The 25169-nt window shown below is 34.2% G+C and overlaps 1 protein-coding gene across 7 annotated transcripts in view; it reads left to right on the forward strand.

Moving 5' to 3' along the window:
• The window catches only part of Epha6 (EPH receptor A6), a 933912-nt gene that overhangs the window by 59700 nt on the left and 849043 nt on the right, over positions 1 to 25169 (forward strand). For 5 of the 7 annotated variants that reach the window (XM_074072951.1, XM_074072952.1, XM_074072950.1 and 2 more), the window contains exon 2: positions 2328 to 2392. The exons of 1 other annotated variant lie outside the window; for it this stretch is intronic. In XM_074072951.1, the coding sequence (XP_073929052.1) occupies positions 2328 to 2392 (65 nt within the window). Of the gene's footprint in view, positions 1 to 2327; positions 2393 to 4709; positions 4795 to 25169 lie in introns of all 7 variants that reach the window. One more of the 7 variants, XM_074072948.1, reaches the window with a different exon arrangement.

The raw sequence follows: 25169 nt of genomic DNA on the forward strand, positions 1-25169 counted from the left end.
ATGAGAGTTCATTAAACTTTTTTCTCTTTTAAAACACACTTTGAAATTTTTCCACAATAAAAATTAATTGAAAAGTATAGCTCAGTTTAAAACAGGTATATTTACGGAATAGATCTTAAAAGTACTAAAAGAATATTTTCCAATGAGTACATAGAGTTTATCCCAGAAATTTAAGGATAGTTTCATATTTTTAAATTTATCAATAAAACGTGTAACAGTGATTCAACTAAGTAGAACCACAGAATTCTTACCATAAGCACTAAAGGTAGATGTCAGATAACATACTCACTATGGCTTTGTTTAAAACTACAATACAAACCTCTACTTCCTTAGCAAGAAGAACAGAAGCTAGTAATGAGTCATGAAAGCATTGTTTCTCCGACTGTATCTCATACCTACTGCACCAGGGGTTCTGGGATATGATAGTTAAAACAGATGTGCTGAATCTTCAGCACTGCACAGTGCCCTGTTGGGAATGTTACACAACTCCTGAGTTGACTTCCATCTGTTTTTCCAGTACTGAGTCTATCCTCCTCCTTTACTAAAATAATCATAACTCCTAGTTACCACTTCAGACTTTGAAACTGATTTATTAATCTCTTGGCTACTTGATTAAACTATTTCTTTAGAAATATATTTCTAAAAGAAATATTTCTTATCAGGCCTAATTAAAAATTCCCTCCTCCTGGCCTCACTCAAATTTTGCATCCTTTGTCAAGTTCTCAAGACTTTTCTTCCCAACCTTAGGATAGCTTAATTGCAAGAGGAATAAGGAAAGGAAAGGAAACCTAAGACTATTTTTTAATTTTTATTTTATTCATATTTGCATACAATGTTTGGGTCATTTCTCCCCCCTTCCCCCACCCCCTCCTCTACCCCCCCTCCCTTTCCCCCCCTACCCCCTCGTACCCGGCAGAAACTATTTTGCCCTTATCTCTAATTTTGTTGAAAAGAGAGTATAAGCAATAATAGGAAGGACCAAGGATTTTTGCTAGTTGAGATAAGGATAGCTATACAGGGAGTTGACTCGCATTGATTTCCTGTGCATGTGTGTTACCTTCTAAATTAATTCTTCTCGAACTAACTTTTTCTCTAGTTCCTGGTCCCCTTCTCCTATTGGCCTCAGTTGCTTGAAAGTATCTGCTTTAGTTTGTATGTGTTCAGGGCTACAAATGCTATGCTATCTAGTTTTTTAGGTGTCTTACCTATCCTCATACCTCCCTTGTGTGCTCTCGCTTTTATCATGTGATCAAAGTCCAATCTTCTTGTTGTGTTACTTGAAAGTGTTTAATGTCTCCCCTGTAGAGGAACTAATATAGTAACCTTAAAACGACACAGGTCACTATGGGAAGGTGACTGGGAAGTAGTGAAGCAGTCTGGTAGCAATGAATGAATCAATTCAGGTTGTAACACACTTGTGCATGGAAGCAATGCTAGGAATCTCTCTGTATAGCTATCCTTATCTCAACTAGCAAAAATGCTATGTCTTTTCTATTATCATTTATGTCTTCTCTTCAACAAAATTAGAGAAGAGGTCAAAACAAGTTCTTCCTGGAAGCAGAGGGGTGGGGTGAGAGGAGGGGAGAGGGGAGCAGAGGGGAGAGATGGCCCAAATAATGTATGCACATATGAAAAAATGAATAAACAATAAAAAAGGTGACAAAAAAGAGTATCTACAGCCTTCCATTTTAGAATGTAATACAATGTGTTCTTTTTGTTTGTGTACATACCTGCCTTTTTATCACATTGTGTTACTTTGGTTAGAAGAAAAAGATTCATAGTTTGCACTTTTGTTTCCATCCTGTAACAATCTATATTCTAGCCAGTAAATAAAATAATGATGCCCAGACTTTGAAGATGGTGCTTGATTCAAAATGAGTTGTCTTTATATTATGCTGTTTTCACAAGGGCATTTAATAACATAAAAATATAAATGTTTGCCATAGTAGTTTTTTATTAATGTGGTATACAAGACTATGAAAATGGGGAAATAAACAAAGATGGTTATTTCATTAGTTTTTAAAGTCTGAATTTTAAATTGTGATTCAACTATTTCATTAACATCATTAAACCTAAATGGCTGCACAATATTTTAAAATTAACATAACCATTTTCTGTATTTTGACATTACCTATTATTATTATATACTAATATTTAACATATAAATATTTTTACCTAACTTATTAAAGGTACTGTAATGCATATTAGTTAGGGTAGTTGATATTAATGATTTCTGTAACTTTAATTTTTAATTACTTTTCTTTTAACTTTAACATATTTTTGCATTAATTGAGAAATTCATGGAAGTTTTATCTATTTAATTCCAGTTGTGTTGCTTGATACAACCACTGTGCTGGGAGAGCTAGGATGGAAAACATATCCATTAAATGGGGTAAGTTTAAATATTTTTATTTAAATAAGATAACCCTTGCTGGGTTTTATACTGGTAGGTCTTGTAATAGTTAAAGGAGCAGTAGATTTCTATGAATTTTGGCATATAACTCAAATCTCATAGAAAAGATTAAAGTAATATTAAGCTGGTAATAAATGGGAATGATATGTAAATATCTTGCTTCTAAATTAACAATTGTTTCTTATTGTTTTACGCATGGTAATATTAGAATCTTTCCCATATAAATATTTTCTTTAGAAAGGCATTTCTATCTGTAATTTCAAGACATTTTGTGTTAAAACTTGGTAATCTTATGCCTCTTGGGATATCCAGGGACAGTACAATACCAGGTAGCTTCCTGTGATGCTCAGTGTAGGATTATTGAGTAGACAGATACTTACCAACTAATTGCACCTGGAATGGTTGTGTAAATGAATAATGTACAACATCATAACCTCTGGACTGGAACCAGATTGCCTTTGAGAAGCTTTCTCAATATTCTATTCAGTAAGTGTAAATAAGGGAAGCAGTGTTTACTTATTTTAAAAACTATTTGTGTACAAACTTGAGAGTATCATAAGTGGATTCTACCAATATCAACAACATGGGTTTGGATAGAAAATATAAGTCTATTAAAGATGTATCTGGTTTTTTAACTTGGCCAAAATGTACATTGCAATTAAGTTTTTGATATCTGGAAAATGTTGCTTTGAATGCTTTAAAGGATGTGTAATTTCCAAAGTACAGTTCTCTTTTTTAAATTTTTTTGTTCTTGTTGTGCTGCGTGAGGGTACATTGGAGTATTTACAAAATTGCTTACAAAGTATCAAATATGGTTTTCCAGCTACCAAAACTACAAGCTGTGCTTGTAGTTGACTTTTTTATTAAATTCTATCTGTTTTGCATTATTTTCACATTGCAATGTATTTCTACTTCTTTTATTATATTGTGCTAAAATAAAAGGTGGCTTATAAATTTTTACTATAATTTTTCTGTTTAAGCAAAATATTCAATAATAGAGAAAGCAAAATGCTTTCAGCTATACATGAGCAAATTTTCTTTTGTCCTTAAATTATATTTTCTTATTCATAGGATCTTTTCTTGGTATTTTTTACATTGCTTCCTTCATCATATCTTTGAATTTAAATCTGAAAACAAAAATTGACCCAAGTATGTTTTTAGTTTTTTGTAATCTTTCACACATTGCTGCTTAAATGTGACATTTTATATCAAAAGTTATTCATTAAACATGTATTATTTCCACTAAAAATTCTTATGAAGAGTTAAATCTTCCTCTCTTTAACAGCCTAGTTCCTTCTTTAAATTTGTTTCATATTCTGTGATTTTATTTTAATTTTTTTATTTGTTTCTAATAGAGCTCTTATCAAACCATTTCTGAGAAACATATTTTTTAATTCTTATTTTATTGATGTGCTGGGTGAGGGTATATTGTGGCATTTACAAAAGTTCTTAAAATACATCAAATATATCATACTTGATTTACCCCCTCCACCATTCTCTTTTATCCTCCCTCCCCCAATTCCTATAGGAGAAACATATTTTTAAAAGGAAGATTTTCTTCCAGGAATTGGAGGAGGAGGGGATAAAAGAAAGCAGTTGAGGGAATTAATTCAATTATGATATATTTGATACATTATAAGATTCTTTGGAAATGCCACAATGTACTCGCTCCCAGCACAACAAAAAAGGGAAAAAAGTAAGATTTTGCTTTTATCTTCATTCTCTTATTTTCATGAAAATTAATAAGCAGCAGCATTAAGTATATTAAGCTGGTAATGTTTACTGTTAAGAAATGAATAAAACTTTCTTCTAGAATATACTTCCAAGATTAGTATTTATATCTCCTCTCATATGTAAGCAAAATAATTTATAGGCACTTATGAAATATTAAGTCATCTTCACAGAAAAATGATTTTAAAAAGTATCAGACATATTATCACTCTTCCTATGTGGTTACAGCTCAAAATGATGTGAGGAACAGGAGTTACGCATCTGCTGTAGTGACTGTGTTTGGCTGCAGCAGGCTTCAGTCTGAGAGAAATAGTGAGCAAGAAACACAGAGATTTACAGATTCACAAAGATACCCACTGCTATTATTCTCAAGGTGATTGTGTCCTACATGCTATGATGTGGAGAATTTTCTACAACTTCTGATTTGTTAGTTATGGAGAGAGAATTGTCTGGTAAAAGTGTAAATAACTTCATAGTTTTCTGTTTGATAGACACTGTCCTAAACATTTCATACATTTTATTTTCACAATGGACATTTGATGTACATCTTACTTCTGTTTCCCAGTTGGAGACTGCAGTCTTTAAAAATCATAAGGAATATCAAATATCAACAGCCAAATGCTGAGTGATGGATTCCTATTCAAACTAAGGTATTTCTGAGTTAAAACTGTGTCTTTACCTTGGCGCTGCTAACAGAGAGAAGTATTGAAAATTAATCAAAAGCCAATTGTTTATGTGTGATGTTTGCCTAATTCACTCAGAGTGTGGAAAGAAGGATAATTATTGAATATTATTGTGGGGGACAGGGGTGGAGGGAGAGAGGCAGAGAGAGAGAGAGAGAGAGAGAGAGAGAGAGATTTCTTATGAATGCCAAGAATTCCAGGTTGTGCTTTCGGCAAGATGGAAAAATAAGAAAGCCAGTGATGCAATTTAGTCCTAGTTTAAAGGCTGAGAACTTCGGAAGACAGTTAACTCCCAAGTCTAAGGTTTGAGTACAAAACCCAGGAAAGAGGGATGAACTGGTATAATTTTCCAAGCCTTAAGTACCAATAACCATAAGTTCCAGTGGCTGAGGACAGAAGAGTGATGCTATATCTCAAGAAAAGAAAGTGAATTTACCCTTTCTCCATATTTTCTCCCACTTTGTTGAGGGAGGATCTTCTCTCCTCGTTCTACTGATTAAATACCAAAAACATCCTCATAGACACATGCAGAAATGTTTTTATCAGACATTTAGGCAACTCATCCCAGTTAAGTTGACACAAATTCTCAGTTTGGAAAGCAGGAACATGTGTAGGAACATGTGTCATTTATTTCTAAATAAAAGCTGTAAGTGAACGAAGTAACAATGATTTTGTAGTAAGTGTCATAATTATAATTAAGCTGTAAATGAAAACATTTGTGGTAAATCAGAGTTCATAATTTCCTAATGTAATTGTTCCAAACATGAAAAATAAAAAATTGAATGTATTATAGGAGAAAATGTGATATCTAGTAATGAATAATTTTGGGTTTGTATTTTGATTTCTGTATTCATGTAGTAGTAAGAACTAATTTATCATAGTATGAGACTTAAGGATTGCATTTAGATTTATTTTATAAAGCATTAAAATCTTCTGAAACTGCAAAATATATGTTTGAATTCTGAAAATTTGAACTTCTGTGATAATTTCTGTTGTTAAAAGTAGATTTTTATTATTTTCAAAACTGATATATAAGTTTTCCTCTGTGAAATTTTACAACACATATGGTAGTGTTCTAAATATCTATCATATTAGTTTCAATTACATTGTTTCATATTTCTTAGAAATGCATCTTTTTTGTGAATTAACCCATAAATTATCTAAGCGCATTTCCTTAATTTAAATATTTATAAGACATTTTATAGTTAGTTATATGTTAGTCTCCATTCGCATAAGGGGAAGGAAATGGTAATAATATTCATCTCATTAGATTACTGTAAGGATAAGATGCTATAAAAAAATCTTAAAGCTGTGATGTTCATAATAAACATCATATAAATAGTATTACTATTGCAATGACTAAATATTTTGAAGAAATGAAAAATCTAGAGACCACCATATAGACTTCCTGCTTCTTTGCTTTTTTTCTGAATCACAATTCCATATAATGAATATTTTTTCACCTAGAAACACAATCAAAGTATTGTTATTTGGCAACTTAATTAAAGATGAAAGGAGTGCTTACTAAGTATAAAGGAAATATAATCATAAACTCATTTATACAGTCTTGCACTGCCAATTGACTATGTAAAAAACACAGTGCTGCATACTGGGAATGGTGTGTGGAGGGGTTGTCATTGCACAGGCGTATGAGCCCTCCTACTTAGCTGTTTAGATCTTACGTTAACTATGATCTGATTCAGACTTGCCTGGTGTGTGCGTATCACAAATATTTTGATTTAGTATAACTAAATTAGCCTCAAAACCAAAGATTGTCAAAGCAAATATTAAGGGTAATACAGACAGACGCGTTGAATTAAGTGTGAGGCACCAGAGTGAGAACAGCCACGTAAAAATTGGTGAACTGGAATTACACAGGATATCAGTCGAGAGTCTTGTATATATGTAGCTTAAGACATTCCCTGAAAGCAATTCTCTTGAAAAGAACAGTGTAAACAAGAAGAAAGGAAGACTCCATGGTGTGAGATAGAAGCATTCATGTATTCACCAAGGGTGGTATCTGAGGTTGTTTTTTTCCATGCTCTTCATTTCATTATGTAGCTCCAACTTTCTGACCAATATCATTTTCTTTCCTTTTTAAGAACTACTTTTAACATTTCTTTCAGGGTGGGCCTGATAACAAATGCCTGCAATTTTCATTTGCTTGAGGCAGTCTTTAGTTCAACTTTACTTTAAAAGGATAACTGTATAAGGTTCAGAATGGTTGGTGGGGCTTTTTATTTTTTTCCATGAACACTGCATATTTCACTCCAAACATCTCTGGTTTGCACATTTTCTAAGAAATTGGACATACTTTTTAATCTTTGTTCCTCTGTAAGTAAGCTGTTTGATGTTTCTGGCTTCTTTCAAGATTTTTTCTTTATCTCTGAAGTTTGTGTGTGACATATCGAAATTTCTTTTTTGTTATTGTTGTTGCAGTTTGGGGGGTTTGATTTTGTTTTTCTTCTAGCATGTTGTTTAGTGTTTGGTGTTTTCTGAGCTTTCTGGGTCACCAGCTGATATTCCCATTATATTCATGTTATGAATTTTGTAGTTATACAAAAATTCTTGGGTATTCTATTTTGTTTGGTTTGGTTTGGTTTTAAGTCTGTTTTCCTGAATCTCTTTGCTTTTTTTCAGGTTGGAAGTTGCTATGTTCATATCATGAAACTCAGAGATTCTTTGGTTAGAAATGAGCCAATGAAATGTGTTCTTCATTTTTGTTAACAGTATTTTTTACCTCTAGCACTTACTTTTAATTATTTCTTAAAATTTTCACTTGTGCTTAGTGATATTATGACATGTTGTCTGTTTTATATAAAGCCCATAATGTGTTATTTATAGTTTTTTAAATTTTTGGTCTGATAATTCTAGCGTGTCTGCCATACTTGACTCTTCATTTAAGGCTTATTCAATGTCTTCAAGTATTTTTTGCCATTTAGTAATAATGCCTTATAATTCTTTGTTGAAAGATAAACAGAATATGGTGGGAATAAGGAGCTTTCATACATAGGCTTTTAGTGATGCAATGGTGAAATGTGTGGGGCTGGGGAGAACTGCCCTATGGTCCTATGATCAGGTCTCAGCCTTTTGCTGAGCCTATGCTTCTGGACTGTGATCATCGTTGGTGCTTCTTAGAATTTGCACCTGTTCCTCATCCCTTAGATGTCAGAGGCTGACAGGAGAGAGCTGGGCTTTGGTACTTCTCTTCCCGCAGGTTATTTAGGGTCTAATAAACCCTGATGGGTTGGACTCCAGAAAGCAGTCCTTTTGTTAAGGGGAATAGAAGGTTCTGGCATATTTCAAGTGATTCCTTTTTTTCCCTAGGAATGGGCAATTTTCCTTTGGTATTCAGGATCTGGTAGAACTTCTGGAGAGGACCTACAAAAGTGTGGGACCTCTATGACTCCATCCCCTTGGAGATTTTAGGTATCAGAATGTCCAAGCTGAGCCTCCAGGGGCTTCTCAGTTACTTTAGCCATCCCTGCTACTGGTTTTCACAAGGCTTTCTGTGTCTTTAGGTTGTAATTCTCTGTATTTCTGTATTATAATTCTCCATCTGTCTTTTGAATTTTGGTAGCAGTGGTTCACACTGTGACCTCACCTTTTTGACTGATCTAAGAAGAGTTGTGAAATTTTTTTTTAGTTCATTCATATTTTAACTTGTTGAGATGGAGAGGCAAATTCCAAGCTTCTTATATTCTGGAACAGGCAAAATATTACACTTTCAACATTCACAGACATTTCATAATTATTTGAAACATTTGTGTAAACAGTTTCACAAATTTTGATTATACTTAATTTTCCCTAACTTTCTAGTTTCTTGCAATAAACTGTTTGAAGTTCTTTTCCTTGTTTTCACTTCAATCACTATTAGTAGCAATCAGCTTTATCTTTAAGTCCATTAACCCTGAAAAAATAATCCAAGCTTTTATGACTTGTGTTGTTTGAATAAACATTATTGCTATTGTTTCTTAGAAATAAAGTCAGGAAGATGTTGGGGCTTTCCTGTATATGAAGGTTGAGCAGTGGACCATGACACTCCCAGTTCTTAAGTATTGATTCAACATATCTTGATTTCACAAAGCCATATAAATTTCTTCTCCCAAATATTTAAAGTATTATTGCATAACAATTCTGCAATAAGAATTGCACTTAGGCATTTTACATCCTTTTGGGATGGTTAACCTTAATAATATATAAGTTAAGTACATACTTTTGCACCATGTTATAGATGAAAAATCTGACCCACATTTGTTGTTGCTCACATTCGTGCTAAAATTAAAGGGTCCATTATTAAAACTAGTCATTTCAATCCCAATGCCAGTTATTTTAGCTATAACAGACACCAATACGGTGTATGGTGTACAGATAATTGATTGATTTTATGGAGGGTATAAAATAACCTTAAGATTCATCAAGTACAGATTTAATCAAGTTACAGCATTACTAGAAAGATACGGATTTTGTGTAAGAATATGATTACTGTAAAGTAATGAAAGGCTTAGTTTTTCTTTGCAGACAGAAGATTGCCCCAAAGCCTTATTTTTTTAAGGATGGTTAATTGTTTTGCATCGTTGTCTAGTTAGTGAGAGAGAAACAGTTGATGCATGTTTAGATTGTTTTGATAATATTTCTTTTAGAAAAGAACTAAATAAATATTTCTTAAAGGCTGGAGATGTAGTTTAGTGGTACAGCACTTGCTTAGCAAGTACAAGTCCCTGGGTTGGAGCCCTCACACTGAAAGGAAAAACAAGTATTTCTTATTTGTTTTAGGCTTATTTCTTTATGCCTCACATATAATCATGACTTTATTACATATATGTTATTAATTATAAGAAAATTAAATATAAAATATGAACTAATTTAGTTAAAAAAAAACCTTATAATATTAAGTTTATGAGAAATGCTGATGTATCATCATTCTCAAGCTATCCTCTAAGTAAATTGTTTGACCATGATGCTTTTTGAAGAATATCATTTGACTAGTGCCTTAATTCCCTGCTTCCTCAACCATGTCTTATTAGACAGAGGTGGACATTTGACAGAAAGACATCCAATTCATTAGGCAAAGATCTTCCTGTTGTCTCTCACATGTGGGTTTTTACAAATGACTAAATGTATCAGATTCCACTTTTGGTAATGCAGAATTTGTAAGTTAAGAGCTCAGGTGACACATGATAAAAGCGAGAGCACACAAGGGAGGGATGAGGATAGGTAAGACACCTAAAAAAACTAGCTAGCATTTGTTGCCCTTAACGCAGAGAAACTAAAGCAGATACCTTAAAGCAACTGAGGCCAATAGGAAAAGGGGAACTGGTACTAGAGAAAAGGTTAGATCAAAAAGAATTAACCTAGAAGGTAACACCCACGCACAGGAAATCAATGTGAGTCAATGCCCTGTATAGCTATCCTTATCTCAACCAGCAAAAACTCTTGTTCCTTCCTATTATTGCTTATACTCTCTCTACAACAAAATTAGAAATAAGGGCAAAATAGTTTCTGCCGGGTATTGGGGGGGAGAGGGAGGGGGCGGAGTGGGTGGTAAGGGAGGGAGTGGGGGCAGTGGGGAGAAATGAACCAATCCTTGTATGCACATATGAAAAATGAAAAAAAAAAGAGCTCAGGTGAAATGGAAAACAGACACTTATGCCATATAGATACTGAAATTATATGTAGTGGGGTTGTAATAAGCCAACCATGTGCAAGCAGCAGTTCTAAGACAGCAGAGGGAAGCAGCAGTTAAGGGGCAGCCACTCAGTAGTAAGAGGAGAGCTGGCCAGATGCAGAGGAAAAGCCATAGGTAAAGGGAGATTGCGGTGGGAAAAATTGTAACCATGTCCCTGCTGAGCCTTGAGATCTAGTTCTTAGATATTCTTATAGTTAATTCCCTGATATTCTTATTACATAACTTACACATGTATTGAATCATCACATTGTACTCCATAAATATGTATGTTATGTATCAATTAAAAAAGTGAATTTAAATAAATTTTTATTAGGATATATTCATTATAAAGGGGGTTTCATAGTGCAATTCCGATTAGACTTACATTGTACATTAGTTACAGTGCCCCAGTGTCTCCCCCCCTCAGCCTCCTCCTCACCCCACTTAAGCAATTGCAAGAGGTTTTCTAGTATATGAAGTCCATCACCTTTATCTCCTTCCTTCACCATCCCCCCTCCCATTGGTACACCCCTGGCACAAACCCTGCCTATTTTACCTGGTCTTCAAAAATAAAATGCTTTAAATCTTTATTATTTAATGAAAATATGACTTCTCCTTTCCAAAATGTCAAAATTCCTTGTGATAAAAGATGGCAGTGAGAATCAGTGAGCTACCTGGACCTGGAACAAAATTTCTGTTGAATACTAACTGAATAAATTGTACTTGTTTATTTAGAAAAAAGTGAATTTAGACAGTGAGATCATAAGTGCAGATGGTAAAGTTAATAGTAGTAGACGTAATAATAAAAATAGTCATCTTAAGTGAAGTTAGCCAGGCACAGAAGGCCAAAAATCATATGTTCTCCCTCATATGCAGACCCAAAACAAATGCAGTGATATTATTGGACATGGGTCACACGCTAAGGGGAGAACACATACATGAAGAATAGGGAAAGGGAGGAAACCCAAAACTTGAAAGTGTTTGATGTCCCCACTGTAGAGGAGCTAATACAGTAACCTTAAAACGACAGAGGTCAATATGGGAAGGTGACTGGGAAGTAGTGAAGAGGTCTGGTAGAGTTGAATCGATTCGGATTGTAATACATGTGTGCATGGAAGCAATGCTAGGAATCTCTCTGTATAGCTATCCTTATCTCAACTAGCAAAAACGCTATGTCTTTCTTATTATTGCTTATGTCTACTCTTCAACAAAATTGGAGAAAAGGGCAGAACAGGTTCTGCCTGGAAGCAAGGGGGATGGGGGGAGAGAAACAGAGTAGGGGAGAGATTGGGGGAGAGGGGGGAGAAATGACCCAAACAAGACTATATATTTATGCACATATGAACAAGTGAATAAAAAAAATAGTCGTAAGAAGGAGCAAACACTAGCACTATTTTGAGGAAGACCAGGAAATATGAAAAGCCCGGGAACATAGAATTTCCTTGAGGAGAACACAGAACCATGAATCATCCAAAGCTACTAGCTTTCTTTTATCAACTCATGCATGAGTAAACGACCTTCCCTGCACACAGGCAATCTGAGGAAGCCAGTGAATGAATATACAAAGTTTATTGGGGTCCATAAATTTTTAAGTATTGAATACCTAAACAACTATAATTTGTATCACTTCTTTCTCTAATTTCTCTGAATCTTCCTTCCTGCATAGTGTCTTCTGGGAAAAAAAATGGGTTAGGCCCTTAATTTTCATTCGTTGAAAGAACATGTATTAGTTAATGAAATTAATTCTATTTTAAGGAAGAGAGGTCATGGAAAAGGACGTAACAATGATCTAAAAATCAGATGTGAAATGTTAACATATGTGAAATATTGAGTATATCTGTGAATATGTAATTAACTTCATATTTGGTGGGCAACTGAAAAGCATGTGTGAAATTTGTACATGGTCTCTGCTATTCTTTAATATATCGTCTTGTTAATGTTTTCTTTCTACTCTTTTTAAAAACTTGTTGGTGTCTTTAAGCTAAATAGCCTTGACTTATATAATATTTTCTTTATTATCTTTAGTGTTTGCATTATTAATTACAAAGCTTTTTTACTTTCAGTTTATTTCCAAGAAAAGTTTCCAGGTTGTATTTTGTTGTTGTTGTTATTATTAATTTAATTGTTTGTTTGAAGCAGGGTCTGGCTGTGTAGTCCAGGGTGGTCTTAGACTTTCCAGCTTTCTCCTTCAGTTTTGGAGTACTGGGATTGCAGGTATACTCCACCATGCTAGTTTCCAGGTTTTTAAAAAATGAAATCCTCATTGTAAAAATCTAAATTAAGATTTAGGACTGGCAGAGTGACTCAAGTGATAAGAGCACCTGCCTAGCAAGCATGAGGCCCTGAGTTCAAATCCCCATGCTGCCAAAAAGAAAAGATTCATGTTTTCCTAGAAGATTCTGATTTATTAACTAGAATCAAAATATTTATAAACCATTTCACTTACAAATGAGTCTGTATGTAAATCCAAGACAAGCTCATACAAATGCCCTAAGTGGTTATTAGTAAAATGGTTAAGAACTGCATGAAGCATGCTAGACTAGCTATTTTAATGTTTACTATTTTAAGTGATCAGTTCACTAATACCCATAGCACACTACCAGCTCTGATGATTCTTTAGTCACTCTCTTTTACCAGTTTCATCTACTGCTCTGTCATTAGTTTGGCTCGTCATTATTCTTCTCCAAATTGTAATGATGTATCTTTTTCACCTGCTTCGGGTCTTTCTTAGGCCCCTCGCCCGGTATTTTTAAATGTCCCTCAATCTGTTGCTAGAATTTATATTCTGAACTTACTATGCTCATGTTCCTCCCTCCTAAGCCCTCTCCTGCTTACCTACCATTTAACCTGTGCTCAACAGCTGCCTCTGTCTTCACCTTCTGACATGGCCTGACCTCCAGCCACCTCTAGGTTTTCAAAAGCTATAGTCTCTTCCATGTGACTAACTTCCTCTTTTAGATGGATATAGAATCATGCTGTTGAGTCTATCTGGAAAGACATTTTGTCTGTTATTATTTCAACCTCTGCCTGTTCTGTCTCACCTTCTCATATTGGTACTTAAAGGCACCAGAGATTCTCTCCCTTTTCTGGAAGACTTGAAGTGCTGAAGGTAGAATCAGGAAACCTTTTCTGGACCACTTGAAACTGAGTAACTATCATAGCATTATCTCACATGACTGAAATGTCTTTCTTTTACTAGATTGTGAATTCTTGGATCCATGAAGATTGTTTTGTCTCTATGTTGAGTTAGGTAACATAAAATGATTGCCATGTGATGCATGATAGGAGTTGTGGAATAGGCAAATAGATGTGCAAGTGACACTATTTTAGATGAGAGATTAAAGTACTAGATTTTGGAATGTATCATTGTATATGTATATATCGCTGTGGCATTGGAAATGGAAAATCTGATACTAACTTTGGAAATAAATCAGCTGTGAGAAAAAGAAAACATAGTTGTGAAAAATTGAACTGTGTTCTCTTATTCATCATTTGGAGTACAAGTGGAAAAGTTTATACATGTGCTTTCATTTTAGTACTTAAGACAGTGCAATATATTTTCTCATCAATTTTTCTCACTAAAATGGAAGTTTTACGTATGGAAGGGAAAGATATTTATCTATAAAAAAAGCTTATATGCTATTTAAGCAACACCAATCAAGACATAATACACTTTCAAAGAATTAATGACTGGTATAGAGCAGTTGATGATCTGAATCACATCTGGAAAATATTAACCCCAGAAGGTTATTATTAATCCTGTACCTTGTTATTAAGATGAGAATAAAAAGTAGAGCATATGGATCTTTAATGGTTGATAGATGAACTGCAAATTTTAGAGAATTTGTACTCACCAGTCAAGCTTTCAAAAAGCATAGGTCAGCATTAAATGTTAGTAGGAATTTATAATCTGTAGTCCACACAATTAGTATTTTGAAGTAAGAAAAATAGGCTCTTAAAATAACGTGACTTGTTTTATTTTTGAAAAGCAAAACCCGTTGGCTAAAAAATGTAATGCTTAGTTCAGTTTTTATCTCCATTTTTAAGAATTTTTCAAAAATATTTCAAGGAAATTAAAGAAGTCTTTCAAATAAAAGCATAAAACTTGGGTTTGCCTGAATACACACAAACACACACACACACACACACACACACACACACACACACACACACACACGCACACAATTTTTTTTTCCTTTGAATGTTCATGAATCCTGCAGACTATGTTTTGGAGAAATAAAATTTATTCTGTATTAGATAGCTCAATTTAAGTTACTGATTTAATCAAATTATGTGATTACCTTAAGTGCAGTGCTTTCAGGTGCAAATTAGAAGGGAGTTTTCTTATGGTACCAGAGGTTGAACTTAGGGTCTTATGCTTGCTAGGCAGGCACTCTACCATTTGAGTCACACACAGCCCTTTTTTAATGGTTATTTTTTTATTATTAATTTTTTGTTGTTGAGCTGGGGGGGTACATTGTGGCATTTACAAAAGTTCTTACAATATACAAAATACATCATACTTCAAATTCACCCCCTCCATCATTCTCTTTCCATTCCTAGCATAGTTTCAACAGGTCTCATTTCTCCATTTACATACATGTGTACACAATATTTGCACTATATTCATCCACCTACACCATTTTCCCACATTCCTCCTCTCCCTGTGTTACCAACCACCCTCCCAGACAGGACCTGTTCTGCCTTCTTGTTCTCTGATTTTGTAAAAGAAAAAAAAATGACATTTTTTGTTTTTTAAAATAGCTATACCAGGAGTTTCATTGTGACATTTCCATGTCAAAATATATTACAACCCAAATGGGTTCATCTCTGTTTTTCTTCTTTCTACCTTAGTCTCCTTCTTATGGTGATTGATTTCAACAGTTTTAAATTCTATGTTCATTCTTGTATATAGAAGTCAACTTCTTAACTTCCTTCTTTTACCTTCTCTCTCTGGTATGAGTTGGTTATTTTTGAAATACAGTCTTGTTTATGCCTGGGCAAGCTTGGACTGTGGTCCTCTTATTTGTGCTTTCCCAAGTACCTGGAAAGACAGTGCGTGCCTCTGTACCCAGCCATTGGTTGAAACATTTTGTCAGGGCTGGCCTTGAACTGTGATACTCTAGATCTCCATCTCCTGAGATGTTAGGATTATAGGCTTTAGCCATCATGCCCAGCTAAAAGGGAGTTCTTTATGGTTACCAGTGAGAAATTGCTCTAAGAAATTTCTACATTATAAATCTTTGATAAATAAATATGTATAGACAATATATTATATTAATTTTTATTCCTGTATTTTTACTCCTATATTGATATTAATTATTTGAGTGAACATCTCAATTTACCTGGAATAGTCCTGGTTTATCTTTTTTGCTTGTTTGTTTTTTGGTAGGACTGAGGTGTTGAACTCAAGTTTTCATGCCTGCAGCTTAAGCCATGCCTCCAGTCCATTTTCCTTTGGTTATTTGAAAATAGGTTCTTGTCATCATTCTGAGTGAGGTTAGCCTGGCCCAAAAGACCAAAAATCATATGTTCTCCCTCATATGTGGACATTAGATCAAGGGCAAACACAACAAGGGGATTGGACTATGAGCACATGATAAAAGCGAGAGCACACAAGGGAGGGGTGAGGATAGGTAAGACACCTAAAAAACTAGCTAGCATTTGTTGCCCTTAACGCAGAGAAACTAAAGCAGATACCTTAAAGCAACTGAGGCCAATAGGAAAAGGGGAACAGGTACTAGAGAAAAGGTTAGATCAAAAAGAATTAACCTAGAAGGTAACACCCACGCACAGGAAATCAATGTGAGTCAATGCCCTGTATAGCTATCCTTATCTCAACCAGCAAAACCCCTTGTTCCTTCCTATTATTGCTTATACTCTCTCTACAACAAAATTAGAGATAAGGGCAAAACAGTTTCTGCTGGGTATTGAGGGGGGGGAGCGGGAGGGGGTGGAGTGGGTGGTAAGGGAGGGGGTGGGGGCAGGGGGGAGAAATGAACCAAGCCTTGTATGCACATATGAATAATAAAAGAAAAATGAAAAAAAAGAAAATAGGTTCTTGTGAACTATTTGCTAGGGCTGGCCTCAGAGATCCTCCTGATCTCGGTCTTCTTTGTAGTTAGAATATAGGCATGTGTCACCAGTGCCTGGATAGTGTAATTTATTTCTATTGTCTTAGAATAATTATTAATTATGTCACATTCATTCTGAAAAGTGTAAAATGAATCAGTACAAGAGAATACACACACACATAAACTTCTAACATTTCTGGTTGTTTTTGCTGTAATCTTTTTTGGTTCACTTCATTCTGTTCCTCCATCTTTATGATTATTTTTTTTAGTTGCTATTTTATTTAAGATTTTTCATATATATGTTGCTTTGTGAAAGCAGTCTACAATTTTCTTTTCCTTATTGGTTTTGGAATCAATGTCAAATTGTCCTCATAACATGAGCTGGAGTTAGTGGATGTATATATCTCAATCAATTTCCCAATATGTCTACATTTCTTCCAACCAAGGTAATTTTCTTAGAATACTCAACTTCCCTCTACACTTCTTCACCTATCCCACACATACCTTAGTGATATTTTGGAAAATTTTTATTTTGCATTGCCATAGATATGCTTTTACTCTCTTTAGTTTTTTTCTGTGTATTTGAACAATAATAAAATTTTCTAGCTTATTTCCCATATGAAATTATTTGTTCCTGGTAATACGTTTCTCTACTGAAGTATTAATGAAATTATACTTTCAAAGAGGATCATTGTTATATTTCTATTATGTTTTTGAGCTTAAAATTAATTAGCAAGATAGAAAATTCTGTTTTCAGTTTTTCCTTCAGCACTTTAAAAAATTATTTAATGTCTACAATAGTAACAGGGTTATTTATTATTTTCATAAAGGAGATTTTTTCATAATTTCTATCATTTAGATCTTAAATATAATTATTAATCTTTTCATGTATATTGTGAAATTATTTTCCTCAATATTTGCTTTGTGCTTCAGTTATGATTTTATTTGCTTACCTCACCAGCCTTGGAATTTTTCAGCATGGGTCTATTCCTGTTGCCTAAGTAGGTCTTCACATTACTCAGTGCTTGTTTATTATTTGTTTTTAGCTTTCATCCATGTGTTCAAATGTACAATCAAAAGGTGTGAAAAGTCAGGCTTCAAGCAGTTAGCCTGACCCTCTCTTCAGTATTAAATAAAGGAATTTTAGTGTTTGGGGCTGCCAGGATAATTAAAACTACCTGCTACCAGCCTTAGTCTGCTTTCAGGCTTCTTAAGCCATGCTTCCAGCCCTTTCTGCTCTGTTTTTTCATTTGTTTGTTTGTTTTGTTTTTATGAGAACAAGTCTTGCTTTTTGCCCAGGGCAGGCTGGACCACAATCCTCTCATTTTTTGGTTTCTCTTGTAGCTGGAATGACATGACCACCACCACACTCAGTTTTTTTTCTCCCCTTGAGATGGAGTCTCAAAAATTGTTTTTGACAGAGCTGGCCCTGAACTATGATTCTCCTGATCTCAGATTCCTGCATAGCTTGGCATAGCAGGTGCTGCAACACTGCTCCCAGCTTTTGGTTGACGTGAGGTTCTCCAGAACTCTTTTCCTGAGCTTCTCTCAAACCACAGTCATCCCAGTCTTGGCCTCCCATATAGTTAGAATACAGTCTCCTGGCTCAGACCAAGGTCTTGGCAGGTCTGTGTCATGATACCTCATTGGTTTGCATTTGTGTTACTTTTTCTTCCAAGAATTTCTTATTTTGTTTTTATCCTGACTGTGTACTTTTGATTTTCAAGTTTCGCATCTTATTATTTCTTTTTTGTTGGTGAAGAGAAGGACTATCAGAACAAGGGATTTTAATACCATTTCATTGGGAAATTGTTGGATAGAGAGCCTTTTGTCTTACATATTAGCTTTAGTACAGTTTCAATTTATTAGTGCTGACTAATTCAAGCTGTTTAAAGTTTGTGAACTGGCCCTTTTGTTAAAAACATTCAAGATTATATTAGGAAAAGAATCTTAACCAACATTTCTGGTTTTAGTCATTAAATAACTTCCACAAAATTAAAATAGCTATTTCCCCAAATATCATTACTGCATTTCAGGAAAAAGCCCTTATGAAAATATGTTTCAGGTTTACTGTCATCAAGAAATAGTATGATTTTTAGAAATGTATCTTATCATCATTCCCTGCTAAGAGCTCCATAGATGTCAATGCCTTTTTAACAAAATTTTTGTGTAAACCTCAGTAGATATTCAGTGTCAAAAACCTGTGTTATTTTATGTGTTTTATTTGACACTCACATAATTTATCACATACACATAATTTATTATCAATGTTCTGATACTGAGTAGGGCTCTTACTACTTACTGTGTGTATAGTAGGAGACCATATATTTTTTTATATAGCAGTATGTTAGTCAGCCCTTCATCACTGTGACAAAATACCTGGAGCAATTAAATAAGCAAAGATTTATTTTGGCTCATGATTTCAGAAGTTTCAATCCATAGCTGGCTGGCTGTTGTTTGTAAGTCTGTGGCAAGACAGAAACATCAGGGTAGACTGGCTTGTTGGAGGATAACTGCTCACTTCATGGCAGCCAGGAAGCAGAGAGGCAGAGAGTAGTCAGTCATTGAAGGGCCAGAGGACAAGATGGATTCTTCTAAGGCACATGCCCAGTGACCCACTTTCTCCAATCAGGCTCCATCTCTTAATAGCCTATTTATCTTTGGATTCATCTATGAATTCATCACATTGATGAAATTAGACCCCTAATGATCCACTCAACTTTCAGTGGTGTCACTAGTTGGAGAACAAGCCTTGACACAGAAGCTTTTTGGGAGTACATTTATGTGAAACACATAACAAGCAATTACTTATTCAGTATTTTATTTGATTTAAAGCAGATTGTGGTAGCTACTAGCACCTTACTACTACATAAAAGCAGACAGCAAGCTACCCTTTGCTTCTGACTCTTCAAGTTTGCAGTTAGGAAGCAGAGAGGTTGTCATTCAATCACAAATGCATCTTTATGCACTCTCAGTCCTGGGATGTCTCTTCTGTTCAAAGACTTACTCTCTGTTTAGAAATATAGTCTGTACCCAATATTCTCAAAACATGTTCTTCCTCAATCTGTTTCTGCTATATAAAACTAAATATGTTTTCTGACCCTGAGCAGATGTTAACAAATATAAACAGGACTCTAGCTATACATATAGAGAAAATGACAAAATAAAGGGGGAGGTATATTAACTAAAATTAAAGTGCAATTAAATGATTTCCTTTATGGCCATGCTTTGGCTGGACCACTCTGCTAAAAACTGGTGACTCCTTTTGTGTAAAATATTTTTCCCAATGGGTGTCAAAATTCATACTTATATATGACTGTATGGATTGACATTTTGTATAATGAAACAGAAATCTTCATAGCAAATCTTGACATCTCAAGATTAATGAATTTGTCAATTTCTACCTTTGCCCATGGAAAGGAATGAACTTTTGCTCATAGTAGGAAGGATTGAACTAGTCTTTATGGGTGAATTAATGGTGCTGCCATTTAGCACCAGATAGTTCTCAAGACAAAACATTTTATCCCCAAAGCATAATTTTTAAATCCTAAATCTTAATAGTGGAAAACATAAAGATGAATAAAAAGGAAATATTGATTTTACAAAGTTTTACATTACCTAGATTTTTAAGAAATCAATGTCATTGGCAGGTACTTATTTTGAAGTAAATATTGAAAAAGGAGGGAAATATCTATTGAAACTACTGATTCATAATTGTGATACTGGAAGTGAATTGTACCCTTTACATATTATGTTAGTCCAATTTACATTGCTATAGCAAAATACCTGAAGCAATTAACTTACAAAGAGTAAACATTTATTTAGCTCTTGGCTCCAGAGGTTCCAGTCTAAGAGTGGGTAAGCCCCTTGTTTTGTGTCACTGGTTTGAGCATCTTATGGCAATGGTAGGGAAGACATGGCAGGGTAAACTGCTTATGTTATGTGCCAGGAAACAAGAAAAGGATGAGACCAGGAGCCTCTACTGTATAATAGAGAAGGATATTTTAATACCCTTAGCAATATTTTCCTGTGCTGTTAGTTGCAGTGAGGGCACTCTAACAAAATACCTGAGATTCCAATTTATAAGGAGGAAAGGTTTATTTTGGCTCATGGTTTAAGAAGTTTCACTCCGTAGTCAGTTGACTGATTGCTTTTTGGTGGGTGGTAAAGCAGTACCCTATTGTGGGAGGGCATACTGGAGAAACTTGCTTATCTCATGGCAAAAAAGAAGCAAATGAACACACAGAAAGGGGGCAGATTCCCTTCATCCTATTCTGTGGCATACATGCAGGGACCTTACTTCTTCTAGCCAGATCCAACCTCCTAAAGATTCCACCACCACCTACCAGTAGCACCAGAGGCTGAAGACCAAGCTCTCAACACATGGGTTTTGTGGGACTTTCAAGATTTAAACTGTAGAACCTTCCTCCATCCCCTCCCTCCAACTACATTTGTGTCATTTAAGGAGTCAGAGTTATCACTCAAAATTTTAAAGGATTCTTTCATTACCAGTGTTTTCTACTCATAAATTACTTACATGAATGTGTATCCATTGAATCTTTATGGGTATGTGTAAAAATGTAATTCATAGATACTTTCAATAACTCATTATGAGTGGTTTAAAATGTGACCTGACCAGGAATTATTTTGTATATACAAAAATAATGTTACATATTGTGATATGTTTTAGTTTCTTAGACCAATTACCATACACTGGTTATCCTAAAATAATGGCAATTTATTTTCTTACAGTTCTGGAGGTCAAAACTCTGAAATTATGGAATGGGCAAAGGCATGCTTTCTATCAAGACTCTAGAAAAGAATCCTTCCTTGCTTCTCTGACCTTCTGGTGTTTGTAACAATCCTTCTCATCCCTTGGCTTGTAGCTGTTTGCCTTTCTTTCTTCCTCCATCTTCATAGGTATCTTCCTGCTGTGTGTGTCTGGGTATTCAAAAAGTCTTAAAAGGACATTAGTGACTGGAGTCAATAATACTCTAATTCATTATGTTCTTGATTTAATTATATCTGCAAAAACCATATTTCAAAATAAAGTCACAATTGCAGATGCAAAGTGGTCTTGAAGCTTTCTGTGACACTTCAACCTCATATATGTCAACATATTCATTTGCACAATATATAGATACATATATATGTGTATGTATATATGAATTAAATTCATGATTTAAATAGAGCACTGTAACCATCAACTACATAAGTTGATTCAATGTGAAGTTAATACTTCAGTGTCTGTCTCTTCTTCAAGGTTAATATATTATAACTAAGAAGTTCTTAGAAAGCTATGGAGAGTTAAACCCAAAAGGATAATTAAAAGTATGAGGTAGTTATGTGTTTTTGCACTTGTAAAACAGTTAATTGCTCTGGTTCTTTTGTGTTTTAGTATTTCCTATAAGCAGTAGTTCTGTTGTCAGGGAGGATGCTGCCTTTAGTGAAAAGAAAAATATAGAAAAATGTTATGAATTATAACACAGAAGAATGGAAGCAAAGAGGTTTTGGGAATTTGTACATTTTTGAAACCATTTTGGTAGAGTATCCTATTCCACAAATTGAGCTTTGGCTTCCAACAGTAGATCATGAAAAGTTTCTAAAGTCAAAGAAGTGTGTAATAAATTTCCCATTGGCTCCTAGTGATCCCAAAGGTGCTTCTCAATGTGAGGGTCTGGTCTATTCTCTACTGCATGTCATGGAAAATTAAATTAAAATTTTCTCCAAGCTGATTCCTTCTAAGAACAAATAGACCCTGTTAATAATTACTTCGGGACAATAAGTGTATGCAGAACATTTATTTCTGCTAGGTATTTATTAATCTATTGATATTTCTATTGGCAATTAGAATAATTGCTTCTCTTAAGTACCTAAACATAAAATAATGACCAGATACATCTTCTCTCAGCTGTGGTTAATATTTCACATTCGCTGAATTAACAACAAGGAAGGTTTTAATTCAGTCTATGACTATGCAAATTGGTGTGATCTGTTTTAGAAAAGCCCACAGAGGGGAGAAACTACACATGTAATTTGAGGAAAATGTCAAAGCTACTGCCTGGATAGTTTAAAATTCACATGTAATTAATTAAATGTTATTATTGCATACATTTCTTTTTATTCCAGTTACTTGAAATAGTGCAAATGCATTTAAATGGTATTAAAACATTCAGAATACCATTAAAAGAATTCTGAAGGCAAACTTAATTTTTAAAAATTTATTTAACCAAGGTGGCACTTGTTTGACCAATTCGGACACCAAGGATCATAATTTTCTTTTTAAAATGCTTAATTTCAAATAATTGCAAATTCTGCCATGTGATATCATCTTATTTTTAATTGTTTAATTTATTGTTTATTCATTTATTCATATGTATATACATTGCTTGGGCCATCTCTTTTTTTTTTTGAAATTTTAAGGTCAGTTTATTGAGTTCAATGGTGAAAGCTATCAGAAGAATATTCTTGTGTACATTAACTTTATTTCTTAGGAAAAAAGGAAGAAAAATCAAAACCCTCTCAGCATAGCACAGATGCTGTGGCAGGCAAGACTCTCTGGAGACGGGGATACTCCATTAGTCTGTCAAGTCATTCCTGGGTTAGCAGAATTGTAGTCTAGATAGTCTTCATCATCCTCCAGCTGCAATTCATCCATTATTAACTCTCATTTATTTACGTTTTGGCAGTGCTAGGCTTTGAATTCAGTGCCTGTGCCTGATAGGCAGGTGCCCTACTACTTGAAACATGACCCCAGCCCTTCATTTATTTATTTTTCGGTGAGATTTTCCTTCTGTTTCATATTGTTGTATATTAATTTGTATAAAGGGTTTCACTATGACATTTCCATGCATTTATATAATGTACTTTGATCATTTAAGATGAATGATATGTAGAAAGATAAATACTTCAGGAATATATTTTTGCATCTTCAGTTTTAAGAAAAATAAAAAAATAGAAAAGAAGAGAGAGGAAGAAGATAGTAAATACAATCACTGTGAAAGTGTAGGAAATAGAAGGAAACACAGAGGACTTTTAAGCAACAGAGAATATCACTGTGACAGCAAGCATGGAAAAAGATGTTTGGTTTTTGAAATTCCTTATTATCCACAGAGTGTTACTGAATAAGAAGATTTACATGGAGTTATTTTGCCAGAAGAATAGACTCTGGCATATGCCAGAACAATTAAGCATTCTATTCATCTCTGTCAGTCATGGCTCTTCAAAAGCTGGTTTCAAAGAATTGCTTGTTATTAGAGGGAGGACATGAGGAAACATTTGAAAGAAAAAATAATTAATGACATCATTATTGAGTCCTGTAGCTAATATGTAAAACCTATAGTGTTTTTGTGGACAAAATGGAAGTAACAGGAATGCCCACAGATTGCCTCATTCTAAATCACTGACGTAAAACACATTAACATACCAGGCCAGAAGTTGAAAATAAACTTCATTTCCTGGCTAGATAGGAAGTGGCGATCAGTGTTGGTTCTGGCTACACAGAGGCTGTCAGTAAGGCAAGGCAGTTTTTGTCAGTTTATGAGACTCCCATCAGCCAGGAGATGCTAAAACTCTCTGTCACGAGCATCATAAGCTAATCCAAGTATTGTGACTAGCAGCAAGCCCAAACATTTGAACGTGCTCACGAAGAAACAGCATAGATACTGGCTGCAGACAGAAAATACGGAGATTTGTTTTTGCAAACTTGTAGGACAGCTGTGACATGTATATGATTAAATTTAAAAATCTTTTCCATGACTATATGTATAGCACATGATTACTTTAGTAAATTTCGTGCCGAAAATTATTGAACTATATATGTATGAAAAAAATGCATATAGGAAAGTAGTTGGTGTCTTCCAATTTGCTACACTATGATATTCATATTAAATCCCAGATTCAGGATTGATTTGATAGGACTCTGGTAGGGGGTGACTTATTTTTTTATTTTATTTTATTTTTAAAAAACATAATAAATTTTGGATGGTGTTCACATTCATTTCTAGACTTTTGTGATAAGTAAGGAAGATATTTGGATCACTTAAAAAGGATTATACAAATATATCAAATATTATAAAAGTGAAACTATATGATTTATTACTAAAATTCACTATAGAGACAGCAACTCTCCTGTGTTACACTGGATGAGAACCTTGTCTTTTTCTTTAGGTAACAAAGAAAAGGGTGGGATGTTACAAATTTCCTATAACCAAGGGTATGGGGAAGATCCTGGCTTCATTTTCTGGGTAAGATTATGCAAAGATAATTATGACTTTTTGCAATTATTGAGTCACAACTAATCAACTTCTAACAAGCCATAGAAACAGTGATATTAGAAACTATTCAGATATGATTGACCTTATGAATTAATGTGTTAATTCTCTGAAATATCTGTGAAATATGTGAGATTAATAGTACTAAGAAAAGGATAACCCAAGAGTTTGATTTTTTTAATCTGTTATATCTTCAAATAGTATTGAGACTTAAAGATATTACTATAGCTTACTACGGAGGAAAGACATAATTATACCAATGTCACAAAATGTATTGCTGACTTAATGTGTCATTGTGTTAAAGTTAATTAAGACAATGAAAAGTTA

The sequence above is a fragment of the Castor canadensis genome, chromosome 5 (genome assembly GCF_047511655.1).
Source record: "Castor canadensis chromosome 5, mCasCan1.hap1v2, whole genome shotgun sequence".
Lineage (NCBI taxonomy): Eukaryota > Metazoa > Chordata > Mammalia > Rodentia > Castoridae > Castor > Castor canadensis.